Here is a 13437-nt window from a genome sequence, read left to right on the forward strand (position 1 = left end):
CAGATCCAACACGAGATAGGCCCACGTCCCAGCAGCGCTCATGCTCCGTTTAGTATCACATCGACGCCACACGAAGATTAGAGGAGAGCGGGCCGCTAGGTGCGACGTTGCAACTTACTTACCTGGACGGGGTTGACGGCTGATCAAGAACTATCGTGGCCTAGATCAATGGCTCATATTGCATCTGGTGAGTGCGTTGATCTACCGTCTCTCCAAATGGGAGGGTGGACGTTTTAATTTGTGGTACCTGGGATACGCCTTAGCGTGGCCCTTGCCAAATCGAAAATGTAAATTTTGGTTTTCTTTTTTTGCACTAAGATTTTGAAATTTTGATTTGAAATCCTCTGAGAGAATAAGAGATATAAAAAATTTTGCAGCCAATCCAACTAGTACACCTGGTATTCAGATGGGCGACAATGCTTACGAGGCGAGAATTCACGCCATCTTCAATGTGCATCCCAAGATTGAACGCAACCACTATTTATCTCTGATTCTGCATCATTGCACAAGCGCGATGCTAATCTTCTTTGTATCGTTCCAATTTAGTTCCCAAAGGGACCCAATTCTGCATTCATCGCTCCAATTTAGGAAGATGAAACAAGAATTTTAAGTTTGCATCCGTTCATGGTGTACAAATTATTAGTTTAAACAAGAGGCAATTCGAACTGAAACCCAATAAGGAAAGAAGAGAGTATATTTTCTTCCGAGGGCCAGAAGAAAATCAGTAAGAATGCAGCACAATGACAACAACACAGAGCATGGCATTCCTTACTTGATAACACTGGGTTGCAGTGTACTACTCTCAACAACTTTCCCAGCCAGATCCCTCACACTCACACAACTGAAGGTTCAATCAGTGCATGATCATCAGAAACTGTTCCAGTCAGCGCAGCACGAAAGCTCAAAAGAAAAGAAGAAAAACTCCGAATAACTTGCGGCGATTTTACATCAAGCACGACTCAGGGAGTAGAGAGAAACTTTAGGTTGAGAGATTTCACGGTCCCTCCCATCACATGTTCCACGAGTACGCGCCGCCACCCTGCTGCTCCCCCATGAACAGCCCGCTCTCCGCGAGTTCGCTGCTGATGAGATGGTCGAGCTCGTCCTCCTCATGCATGGACTCCGCCGGCTTGGGACTCGCTGGGTTGCCGCCGGAAGCAGCCACGCCGGCAGCCGGGTTGCTGCTCACTGACTTGAAACTGCTGCATCGTTGGACGATGCCGACTCCACTGTTGATCAGATTGCTGGGCCCTGTCGTACCTGTTGGAGCGGCACCCTTCACGGCTCCGTTATTCATCTGATGTGCCTGGTCTCCACTAGCAGGGTTGTTGGTGATCACGGGTCCCGACACGCTAGGAGGCTGCTGCTGCTGCTGCGCCATTACACGGCTGTTGCTACTCTTGGCTTCTTGCAGCAGCTGCTGGATAAGGTGCTGCTGGTACTGTGTGCTCGCACCAGCCCCGAAACTGTTCTGCTGATGCTGGGGCATGGCTTGCTGAAACGACATGGGATGCTGCTGGAACTGCCCAAGCTGACCCGCACGGAAGGATCTGGACACTTCCAGCTGAACGCCATTGTGCATTCCTGTAGGACCTTTAAACATACTTGATGCCTCGTGCTGAAGCAAGCTCTGGTTCGCGCTCGAGCTCCTGAGCATGGTCTGGTAATTGTTCAGCGCCGCAGCGTTCTGCGATGCCTCCTGCTGAAGCTGGTTTGCGCTTGAGCTTCTAAGCATGTTCTGGTAATTGTTTAGTGCTGCGGCATTCTGGGACGCCTCCTGCTGAAGCAAACCCTGGTTTGCGCTTGAGCTTCTAAGCATACTCTGGTAATTGTTTAGTGCTGCGGCATTCTGTGACGCCTCCTGCTGAAGCAAACCCTGGTTTGCACTTGAGCTTCTCAGCATACTCTGGTAGTTATTTTGTGCCACGGCATTCTGCAGACTGCTACTAACGGTTCCGACACCTGGGGCCTCGTTATTCCCATGGGTGCTAATTTCTGTGTTGGCCCCCTTTGCCTCATGCATGTTCTGCATTGTAAGCTTTGGCCCGTTTTGTCTGGGATAGTTCTTCAGGCTCTCTGCAGTTACAGGCAAACCATTAAGCAATTTACACCAGAGATCACTTGGTCAAAACAGGAAGAGCTGAGCATCAGAACATTGCTGAATCTTCTAGGGAAAAAGATCGGCTGTTTTTCAAAGAAGTGAACACAAATAGTATGCCTAGTTCTACAGTCTGATGCAAACTACAGACAAATCATTGGTCATGAAGAAACTGTTTTACAAAAATATAATTCAGCACCCAGGTGAACACTTAAGATGATGCTGATTGGTGAATGTGCATGGTCATACCTATAGGGCCAAGCTTGTTCTTGTGGCTGAAATCAATCAAGTCCTTCATGTTATTCACCACCTCTGATATCTGAGAAGAGCACAGAAGCAATCAACACACTGTAGACAGAATCATATAAGGGAAAGAAGCATCCAATATAACTAAGTAAAAGATCAAAGTAATTTTCAGATAATATCGAGGGAAGACATGGATAAATACTACAAAGGGGACCCTGATTACCTGCAAGCACCGAACGTATCTTTTAGAAAGCCCATGTTCATTTAAGCTGTGGTGGTCTAGATTTTTCGCTAGTTGTTGTGATGCTGACGCAAACCTTTGAGAACAACCAAAAAAATTCCTCACATTGATTAGAATATAACAGAAAGCTAGCTCTTATGTCTGTGATTTATAATGCCAAAAGGAACTGTAAGAAGCAAATGAATTATAAAGTAGCAATGCATGCTAGGTTTACTAACATGTTGCAAATGGCTTGTGCATCATTGGTCGATACCCCAGCAGGCCCACTTTCATTGGCAGCAGCTTGATACTTCTGGGCAATTTGCAGCAGATGATTAACCTGATAAAATAGAAGCATGTATGTAAGAAATATACAAAGGTGCCAAAATTAAAAGATTTATAGTTTGCAGACTGGTCTTGCATAATTGCCTGGAAAGCAGAAGCCACACATCAAAAGACTGAAATTGACCAAAACACAAGCTTTTAGAGTAACAAAAATGTCGTATCCACACTTTGCACCTTGAAGCAGCAGATGATGAAAAGAAAAGCAGTTTCACTATGCTAAACAACTTAAGTTCCTCAAAACATAGCAAAACAAGAAATAGCTTCTGCCAATAATGATTCCAAAATTCAGCAGCCATAACACATAATATCTAATTTCATGTAGTCAATAAATATCGAATTTTTATCTACACAGCCTGTTCTCCAACAAAGAACCAGTACTCTTAGACAGCTGGTTGAAAACACACACCTGGCATGGCTCGTTCCAATCACCAAGCATTTCATTAATTAGAATCTGGCGCTATTAGCTCAACATATATAATGGTAACTATTTAGTAAGCTAACATGAGAAAATGCAATATGGAGGTATACCACCCATGGTACGATAGTTTTGCACAAAATCATAGAAAAGAAACAATACCAGATTACCAGTATCTTGTAACATAGAAAAGGCACACACAAAAAACTCATCTTGGCCATAAAGATCGATATTACACATATGAAAAACCATATTCTGCAGACCAAAGCAAACAAAAGCTGCTAGTAATACATGGGATTTCAGGAGAAGAAACCAGCTCATTCTACAAAGAATAAGGAATGTGCGGGTCAATATGATTATGAGCAGCATTACTGTTCGACTTCCTTCGTGAATTCATCCAGAGCAACTGCCAAAGCATCAGAACTTTCCATGTCCAAGTGATTTGTAAACCGCGCGACAGGTTCTTGCTGGCCCACCTTGATTGGTGTGGGCCGTGGACCGCCTTGCCCCCTCTGCGACCAAGCACCACCTCCTCACCTGCCCCTTCTCTCAGCAGGTATGGTACGAGACTGGCCTGGCTAAGGATACCCTGCCACCCACCCCCCGACAGCGAGACACCACTCAACGCTTGGTGGCACTCCGCGCGGCAGCTTACCCCCAAGCCAATGCACAAAGGTCTCGCCTCCGCGGCTCTGCTCTCCTGGATGCTTTGGAAGCACCGAAACAACTGTGCCTTTGATAGAGGCCGCCCCTCGGTCCATGCCCTGGTGACGAAGATCAAGGAAGAGGCAGCCCTTTGGGCTTGCGGCAGTGCGCTGGGACTTGGGGCTGTCATCCCCCAGACCTGGGACGTCCACTGATTTCATATTTTGGCTCTGTAATTGGCTAATTGCCTCCTAGGAGGATTGTAACTCAAACCCTTCCTCTTTAATGAAATGAAACGCAAAAATCTTTTGCGTTTTCTTAAAAAAGTGATTTGTAGACTTGTCCAGCAGGAGAATGTGAGGGTGTGATTATCACACAGATTCAGATTTATAATTAGGTACACATTTGCTACTGCTACATAAGTAAAATATATATAGAGAGAAATGTCGAAGAAAAGAACAGATGATTTCCAAATGTGCAAAACAGGAAGAGCGTCTAATACCTGTGGTGCTAGAAACCTGCGAGTGATATACTCGTCATGCCGTCGTGAACAGAACTCCCAAGACATAATCTGCATAGGCAGCAATCAGCAGATAAGAATGGTTCTTGTTTGTACCTCATTTGTAACATCCAGATGCTCACAAATAGTCCACAAAATAAGGCACCCAAGACATGGGTGCCATGGCATGGGCAAGCTACTACATCTAGCAACATACCTTTAGTTCCGGAGTAAATATTATTCTCAGTTGCCCCTCGTGCGTAACATGTAGATGATCATAGATGCTCTTCTGAACAACTTTGGTATGCTCCAGGAGAAGTAATCCATTGGGCAACCGGAATTCATTGGGCACGTCAAGGAATAGATATTCATCTACAACACCATGGTCAAATCGAATTTGACAGAGTCTAGGAAGTATTTCGTAGGTAGCCTCTGTAAGATGGATATAAGAAATGAAAGGGGTAAGCTCAAAGAGATACATTTTGATATAAATACAGAAAATGAACTAAAATATGTACAAATTAAAGTACAAGTTAGGCTGCTGGTATACTTCCGATTTGAACCGTCCACAAATATTTTTACACTATTAACGGCCTCCAGATTACTAAATTTTTTTGCAAACAAAAAGAAGATTATTACTCCCTCTGATCCATATTAATTGTTGCTGACTTAGTACAACTTTGTATCAGAGGGAGTACTTAATTTTTAGCCTACTATCCTTATTTTTGCTTTGGGGGTGTTTATGGCAGAATAAGTCCAAAAAATTAGGTGACTTATATTTTAGATATGGTTTTCTTTCATATGTGAGTATATACTATATACTATACAAAACATAAGATATGTAAATGCGCATTGCACATGCACATGTGTGTTTTCTAGTCTGAGTAACACACTGAAGGAGCAAAACAGAAAGAGCCCGAAAAGGAGATGTTAAGGTGTACACCAAAAAACAGGAGGAGCAAAGTGCAGGATTACATAAACAAAACGTTGCTGTAGAAGAAATGCAAAGCCAAAACCACACACTGCAACACTACCATCTTTCCAAGAGTTCCTTATGATAAGGTGTTATGTACAACTAAAGAAAATTATAGCATGCTTGAGTAACACAACCTATACAAGTTATCATGCTTAACTGTTTTCGCACGAACTACAAGAATACTGAATTTGGTGATTATTACAGAATAATCCCATAAGAAAACAGCATTCATCTTCCAGAAGCAGCCATGGAGAAGGATTGAGCAAACTTAGCCAGAAATCAACTTACCATATCCTTTCCCAGTATGTGTATTACAAATATCACAACGCCATGTATCCTGTAACAAGGAGAAATATGACCATGTGATAGATGATTTCATAGATTTTATCTACCATAGAAGGATAACTACCCTTGCTATTGACCATATATGCAGACTAGACAAAGAATCAGCTTTATCAGCTTACAATGGATTCGTTACATGGCACATATTTTACAATCATATTAATTATTGCATGACAGATTACAATAGCCATTGCCAGCTACTCCCTCCGTCCCAAAATAAGTGTCTCAAGCTCAAGATAGTACAAAGTTGAGACACTTATTTTGGGACGGAGGGAGTACAATACAAGTATGGTGTTCCTCACTACCATCAAAGATACTTCATAATCAAAGTGTTCAATGATCCTAGCAGAGCCTTAAGGAGATGTTAAATAACTTTATTTTGAACATCAATATGAAAGTGATGTTGGACATGGCAACTTTCAAGTATTCGACGGAAATTTCAGGTGAAAACTTTCAACTAACCTGAGCTGTCGGAATAGCAATTGGAGAATTCCCTCTTTTTTCATATGATGACACACACCATCTTTCTCTTGCTCGTGGTGCAAAATATTCATCAATAAGCTTCCTCCAGTATGTTATGGGATTATTCTACAAGACAATATGTGAGTAAACTGATATTTCAATGGCTCACGTCTTCTAATCAATGTATATAATGAAGAGACTCTCACCTCTGGACGCTGACGCTTATGATACAAATACTGCATTAACCTTCGAGAACAAAGCCCGCTCTCGACAGGAGTCCTAACAGGCCCAGGTAGTTGCATCCCAGGCTGTGCTAGCGGCGGCCTCAACTGCGGCTGTCGAGGTATGCCAACTTGAGATTGCTGAATCTGAGGAAATTGTTGCGACAACTGATGCTGCTGTAGCTGCTGAATATGTGCCAGTTTCTGCTGCCGGATTAATGCTTGAAGCTGTGGGTTATGTTGGCCCTGGAAATGAAGAGAACTCTGACCTTGGAGCAGCTGCTGAATCAAGTGCTGTTGCAGGATATCATCTTGCCTAATATCAACCCTTGGCTTCTTCTGACCATGAAATGCACCATCAGCCTCAATTCCAGGTTGTGATGTTGCACTAGATGATCTCCGTTTCTGCATCTGCTCTTGGGGTGGACTTTGCTGCATGGTGGACCCATCAATGACGGACGAGCCAGATATGTTATTGGATGAAAATGACATTGGTGAGGAAGGAAGGCGCATGAATGAGTCAGCATTCATGCTCGTACTATGCTGAAACTGGGCACCTCCAGAGAGTGATGAGTTGCCATCGGTCACCAAAGAGCTAACACCAATACTTGGCCCAGAGGAATTTGCAGAACTAACTGGAATACCACCATTCATGTCCCTGGGAACAAGTCCAAGATTGAAGTGTGGAGCCACAGACATGGAGATCAGCAGTGTTGCGATTCAACCATCACCTTGAAGAATCTTGCTTATTGGCAAAGAACACCACTCGATGGATGCTACTGAGGTTATTCAGATATTCTAGCTGGAAAATTAAAAAGTGTGATTATCAGTAAATACTTGGAACAATGTCCTGATTCTAAATTCTAAATCTCAACACTAGAGCAGCCTTTGTGTTCTCCGTCCATTAGATATCGAACTAGCTGACGTAAAAATGCTAGTGCTGCTCAGAGCTAACAGGTGAGATACATTAATTTGAACTTACAAAAGGAATTCTGTAATAATGTAACCAATGTCAAAATTCAGAAGAACAATAGTAGACAGAAAACAAGGCAGAACAAAGATGAAGAATATGAACTTCTTAAATTTGAGTTACAAACCAACCCACGGATACAATGAAACTCAGCAACGCACAAAACAAAAGAACAACAAATAGATTCGATTTGGTAAATAGCATCTACAGGAGGATCAAGTTCATCACAGGGTCAGTCTAATGAACAGAAATTTACCTAGCCAGAGAATCATGTGAAATTCGAAGGACATATTTTTATTGCGCAGCATAGAAAGGAGAATTTATTATGTATTTCTTTTAAATGTTGATTAAGAGAATCACTAGGAATTTAAATCACTAACAAGGAACCATGAAAGGTGTCAAAAATATTCTGCAATATCTGTGTGGACATCGACGGAAAGTTACTGCTTTTTTAGCTTCTGCAACTAGTGAACTCCTCCAAGGCTAGACATTTCAAACACAGGAGGTGATCCTTCTGCTTTTTTGGTCTATATCAGCTTTCACCAAGCACTAGTGACCGACTGTCAAGACTATTATCTTCCGAATCAAGCTAAGGAAACAAATTTTAACACAAACATTCACACTACAACCTACCACTAACTGACAACACTCTGGCATAATGCGCATAAAAAACTAGTATTTCTTTTAAAAAGAGGGGATATGAGAACAAGCAGGAGCTGAAACTAGATGCACACACAAAAGACAGATCCCTCCTACAGCTAAAGTGCTAGAATAAGAATCTACCACCAACACCTTGAAGAACCTTGCTTATTGGCATCAAGCTTAGGAACTAAAATTAACACCGTGATGGAATGCACATAAAAAACTACTATTTATTAAAAAAAACAAGAGGGGATATGAGAACAAGAAGTAGATGGAACTAGAAGCACACAATTGGCAGATCCCTCCAACAGGCTAAAGTGCTGGAACAAGATTCTCCTGCCACACAGCATAAGCCACAGATAATGAACGAGAAACAGCCTCGACCCCTCTACCAACTCTACCATCCGCGCTAAGGGGGCCAGCAGAGCACAAAAATCCCCAAATCTTTCGTCCCCGAGCCGCCGCGGGTAAAACCCTAGCCTTACTCGCCCTGCGCGGACGCAATCCGCCCCCACAGAGGGAAAAAGAGAGGGCGGTAGACTCCCGAACAAAATCCGCCCGGTGGCCGGGCGGAAGCTGCATTGGGGGGAGCCGGGACCCCTCTCCCCGGGCCCAAGAAACGGAAAAAAAGAAGCTCCCCCGGGACGCCCGAGCGCGGACGAACCACCGCGGGAGGAGGAGCGCGGGCGGAGAGATTTCGCGGCGTTGGAGCGGTGGCCGGAGAGCGGGGAAAGGACCTCACCTTCGCCGGCGGCCGACGGCCGGGCTGCTCCAGTCGCTCCTCCTCTGCTTCAGTTCGTTCCTCGCCTTGCCTGGGTCTGCGGGACGGGTGGGCGACCGACCGGGACCCGGCCCGCTTTGACCGCCCTTGAAGCGGCCCCGGCCGTCGGATCGGGATCGCTCGCGCGTGGGGGTTCGGCTCGGGGCCGCGTGCGCGGCGCGGCAGGATTGGGCTCCCGGCCCAGGTGTCGGCCGTGGCGGAGGGGGCCGCGTGCACGTGGAGCGTGGCGCCGACACGCGGGCTCCCCCGACGGGGCCCCGCCTTCCGGTGAGCGGTGGCGTGCGCGCGGGTCAGAGGAGCGGTGTAAGTTTTTCTCCTTTAAAGTCCCCGTGCGCGTGGCTAGCAGGCGCGCGAGCGCCCGTTGGTGGGATCGAGCGCTCTTTCAAATATGGAAAGACCTGCTGGTGCGCCCGATGTAGCTCATCAAAAAAGGAATCTTGTCCCATGTGCATTTATTTGGAGGTTCAAAAAATTTAAAAATCTATAACATTTGATTTAAGTATCGAAATCTAATTTCGCTTTCACAGCTGGATTTCTCGCGACGAGTTCTTCAAAACTAGATCTCATATAGATAGGTTTCATCGATCTTTTCTTCGAGGCAACTTTGGGTACGATAGAGACAACTTTAGTGCTACAGGAAAGTAACTTCTTTTTTTTGCCTGGAAGGACTGTCTATTAGGTTGGTTTGTGTAAAAAATGCTAAAATTATCACAACTGGCATACCATGGTTGCTCAGTTGCCTACCATGGATATTCAGCTGCCTATCAGTGATGCCCGCTTACCTACAATACTATGAAATTGACCTACCATTGATGTCCAGTTACCTGCTATTGATAATTAGTTACCTATCATTACTGCTTAGTTGTCTAACTTTGCAAATTAGTTGCCTACAATTATGAGGCTGCTTATCATTGTGTTTTTCCTAAGTTGCCTAAAACACTATGAAGTTACCTATCGGTGATGCTCAGATGACTGGCATTTTAAGATCATTATGAAACCCGAGTATCACACAAAAATGTTAGCAACTTTTGGGGTGTTTTTGTGCAACTCCAATGCATTCAACAAGCAACTCATGCGTGTTTTTCATCATTATATCTGGAGATTTCAATAATTTTCATGGGCAACTCATGCAAAAATTATGAACAACTTGTGTAGGCTTGTGGGCAACTGTCTGATCCGCCCCTATGAAACTTCTCATCACCCCCTATGCAACTTATCATATGTCCCTACTTATGCAACCAGTAACACCCACGTGCTCGATAGCGTTGGCCGACAGACTCCCCCAGAAAAGGAAAGAATAATGCTATCACACCATCCATCTCCACATAGTTTCGAAATTTGAAATCATGATAGACAACATATATCCCAGAAAAACTTTTCAACATTGTAGGCAACTTAGGTCCCTTGATGAACAACTTTCATACTATTTTAGGCAATTGGGGTGTGTAGGCAACTTCGTAGCAATACAGGCAACCTGGTTTCCGAGGCAGGCAACTTAGAAGCCATGTTAGACAACTTTCCACTCTGCGGTAAGCAACTTTCATAGTATCGTAGGCAACTAAACTATCGACAACTTAGTTTTTGATGTATGCAACTTAACAACCATGATAACCATCCATTAGACTATTGCACACAACTATTAGTAGGCTAGTAGTGAATCACTAACACACACAATGCACTTCATCTAGCATTAAAGTTGCTCCAGTTTAGCACTAGAGTTGCCTCATCTAGCATCAAAGTTGCTTTAAAAAAGCATCAAAACATATTCATATGGGATCTAGTTTTGAAGAGTTCATCACGAGGAACCCAATGATGAAAACGGATCATAATTTCAACACGCAGTTTGAAAGTTATAGCCTTTTGGAATTTCCTTGTACTGAAATTAATGCATGTTATGTCATCGTTGGGTTCATATGGTTGTCAGACGAGTTCATGAAACATCAACATACTATAGTAGATGAATCTTTCCATATATGGGCAACTTAGGATGATGTTAAGCTACTCGTTAGTCATGGCATGCAAAAATTGTGCCCTTGCTTATTATTGTTTTCCTAAATTGCCTACAAACACTCTGAAGTTGCCTAACAGTGATGCTTAGTTGCCTGACATTACTTTTTCAGTTGCCTACAATAAAATTGAAAAGTTATCCATAAGTGTTACTATGTTGCATATCTATGAAACTAAGTTGCTTAACATACCGAAAAGTATTTTATGCAACTAAGATGATGTTAAGCTATTCGCAAACTAGGATAAATGTTAGCCTAGCTCGAAAACTAAGTTGCCTAGAGGCAAAACTAAACTAGTTATGGTAGGAAACTTAGAGGTGAAGCTAGCTAACTTCAAAGGGATTTTCGATGATACACAGTCATCCTATGCAGACTGGCAGTAAGTTGCTTTCCTATAGTACTAAAGTTGCTTCCGTTTCACTCAAAGTTACTCATAAAAAAAGTTAGTCAAAACATACTCATATGGGATCTAGTTTTGAAGAGCTCGTCGCGTGGAACCTAGCCGTGAAAACAAATTTGAGTTTCGATGATTGGTTCAAAAGTTATAGGTTTTTGAAATTTTGAAAACACAAATTAAATGCATGCAACATGGGATCTTGTTGGGAAATCACGACATGGATGGGCGCACTGAGACACGATGGACCAGCTCCTTTTTCTGTGCGTTAATTCCTTTCTGTGGGCTGTGTATTGGGACCACGTGCGAGAGAAAGGCGGGAGACAGGAGCATATAATTTCTTGTCGTGTAGCGCGTGCGCCAGCCACGACGAACGAGCGCAGCTGCGCGTTTAAGATTTCAGGAAGTTTATTGTAGTAGCTTGGTCCCCGTACACGTACAGCGGTTATTTCCTCAATCGATAACGACAGTTGTCGTTGACTCGTCGGTCCATTTTATTTTTTATTACTCACACAAAGGAAAACTAGTTTTTTCTCAAGTGAAAACGATTTTTTTTGCATGGCAATATGTGTCTCATTCATATCATAAAGATTAAAGTACAAGTCACATAAAGACCGACATGACAAAACTGAAAAGATAGCAGAACGTCTCTGAGCTTGGCACCAACGCCCATCACCTGCCTCCGGCACCACCATAGCAGCCACTGAAAGATAAAAATGACGAATCACTTTCTCACCCGAGCTCAACGCGGCTACATCGCTGATATGCAGCTTTGCGGACCTCCAAGGTGGCTCGCCAAAGGCGAAACCATTGCCGTTGAACGAATCAGACCGGGGCAACACCCCGGACACGCCATCGAACTCCATATCTGGCACCCCCACATGACTAAGACGTCGTAGGAGGAAACCAATCCAGATGTCGTTGATGCAGACCACAATCTGCATCCGCTCCTCGACTACCTCCCAAGCTTCGCGCCGACGTTGGAGCAGACGCCGTCGCAACGGCGGAGCCCGAGGACACATGTCCACTACAAGGATGCCGCCGCCGCCATGACATCCCCGCTTGAACAGACTGGTTCCCAGATCCTTCACCGACCATAGAGACGATCGCCTCGCTGAAGAAGAATACGGGGCTTCTTTATTCAGCATCGCCGCCGAAGCCAAGACGTCGAACGATCCAAAACCCTAAGCTTCTTGGGCCCTAAGACCTAAAGCTATAAACGATCCACACGCGCGGGATCCGGCGACCCCCCTCACCACTGACGACCAAAAGATCGCCGACGGAGGAGAGCCGCTGGAAGACGGCGCGGGAAGGAGCGGCTCTCCTGTGGCGGCGGCTAGGTTTCTGGCTACATGAGGAAAACCCTCGACCCGCTTATGTTCCATGGTAGCTCTGAGCCGTTACGGGAAGTGAAAACGATTATGACCACTTTCGCATATACCTAATACGAGTAGCCAAACGCGGACGTGCCGGTAATTAAAGGGAGACTAGCAGGCGGAGGTGCGGCGCCGCGCCCGTTGGGAAGCCCATGTGCGTGGCTACGTTGCTTTTTTAGAGAAGAAAATAAGATGGTGGTTAAACGAGCTAACAGTTGGTAATGTGCAATTCAAGTTAACTTAGATAAATACCAAAAGATACCCATAATCAGTTCACCCATGGTTATAAACACATAACCACTCCGGAGGTTGCAGGCGTCCTCGCTCCTAGCCTTCGTCTCTGCTACTCCCTCCCTTGGCGTCTTCGGAGGAGGCCTTAAGGCGGACGGTGGCGGCGGGGACGTGTGTTGCCTCACCTTGGTGCCTACAACCCGTCAGCATCTAGATCCAAGGTTTCGGAGCCGCCATATCTTCTCTGGTCGGCGTGTGATGTCCCTGCTTTAACAAAGCCCTCCTTTAGGTAGTTTTATTTTTACTTGGTCCAAAGACTTCTTTCGCTTAACTGCGAAGGCCTGCCACGTGGGTAGGCAGGTGAGTGGGCTGAGCCCTCACAACTTTATGGCCGAGAACCGAACCGCCACCACTTGTGGTGGAGCAGAGTCGTCTTGTCAATAGTTATTACTGAGCATGTCACGACTCGAGAACGTTTCTATTGGCACGACTTGTCAATAAAGAGATCGTGCTCCGAGGTTCCAGTGATATCATCAACGCAATCCCTTAATCCTCGCTCGCATATATG

The 13437-nt window shown here is 44.7% G+C and overlaps 1 protein-coding gene and 1 non-coding gene across 2 annotated transcripts; one reads left to right on the forward strand and one right to left on the reverse strand.

Moving 5' to 3' along the window:
* Positions 1–114: 114 nt before the first annotated feature.
* Positions 115–275, forward strand: LOC120970018 (U1 spliceosomal RNA). Its single transcript, XR_005764790.1, has one exon. It is a non-coding gene; the product is annotated as a U1 spliceosomal RNA (small nuclear RNA).
* A 466-nt stretch (positions 276–741) lies between these two features.
* LOC109780886 (probable transcriptional regulator SLK3) lies at positions 742–9009 on the reverse strand. Its single transcript, XM_020339480.4, has 10 exons — positions 8824–9009; positions 6455–7271; positions 6249–6374; positions 5733–5781; positions 4686–4900; positions 4472–4540; positions 2804–2904; positions 2568–2661; positions 2348–2417; positions 742–2076 (listed from the first exon to the last, which is right to left on the reverse strand). Exons 2-10 carry the CDS (start codon positions 7166–7168, stop codon positions 1010–1012), a joined length of 2505 nt encoding a protein of 834 aa, XP_020195069.1. The 5' UTR covers positions 7169–7271; positions 8824–9009; the 3' UTR covers positions 742–1009.
* Between the last annotated feature and the right edge of the window lie 4428 nt (positions 9010–13437).

Source organism: Aegilops tauschii, chromosome 7 (assembly GCF_002575655.3).
Source record: "Aegilops tauschii subsp. strangulata cultivar AL8/78 chromosome 7, Aet v6.0, whole genome shotgun sequence".
Lineage (NCBI taxonomy): Eukaryota > Viridiplantae > Streptophyta > Magnoliopsida > Poales > Poaceae > Aegilops > Aegilops tauschii.

Excerpts from the sequence above, each read along its gene's own strand:
- LOC109780886 (XM_020339480.4), bottom strand. The coding sequence starts at position 7,168 with ATGTCTGTGGCTCCACACTTCAATCTTGGACTTGTTCCCAGGGACATG. Across the intron at positions 6,375-6,454 it reads ATAAGCGTCAGCGTCCAGAG|AATAATCCCATAACATACTG; the intron begins GTGAGAGTCTCT and ends ATTGTCTTGTAG. Across the intron at positions 4,541-4,685 it reads TATTTACTCCGGAACTAAAG|ATTATGTCTTGGGAGTTCTG; the intron begins GTATGTTGCTAG and ends CTGCCTATGCAG.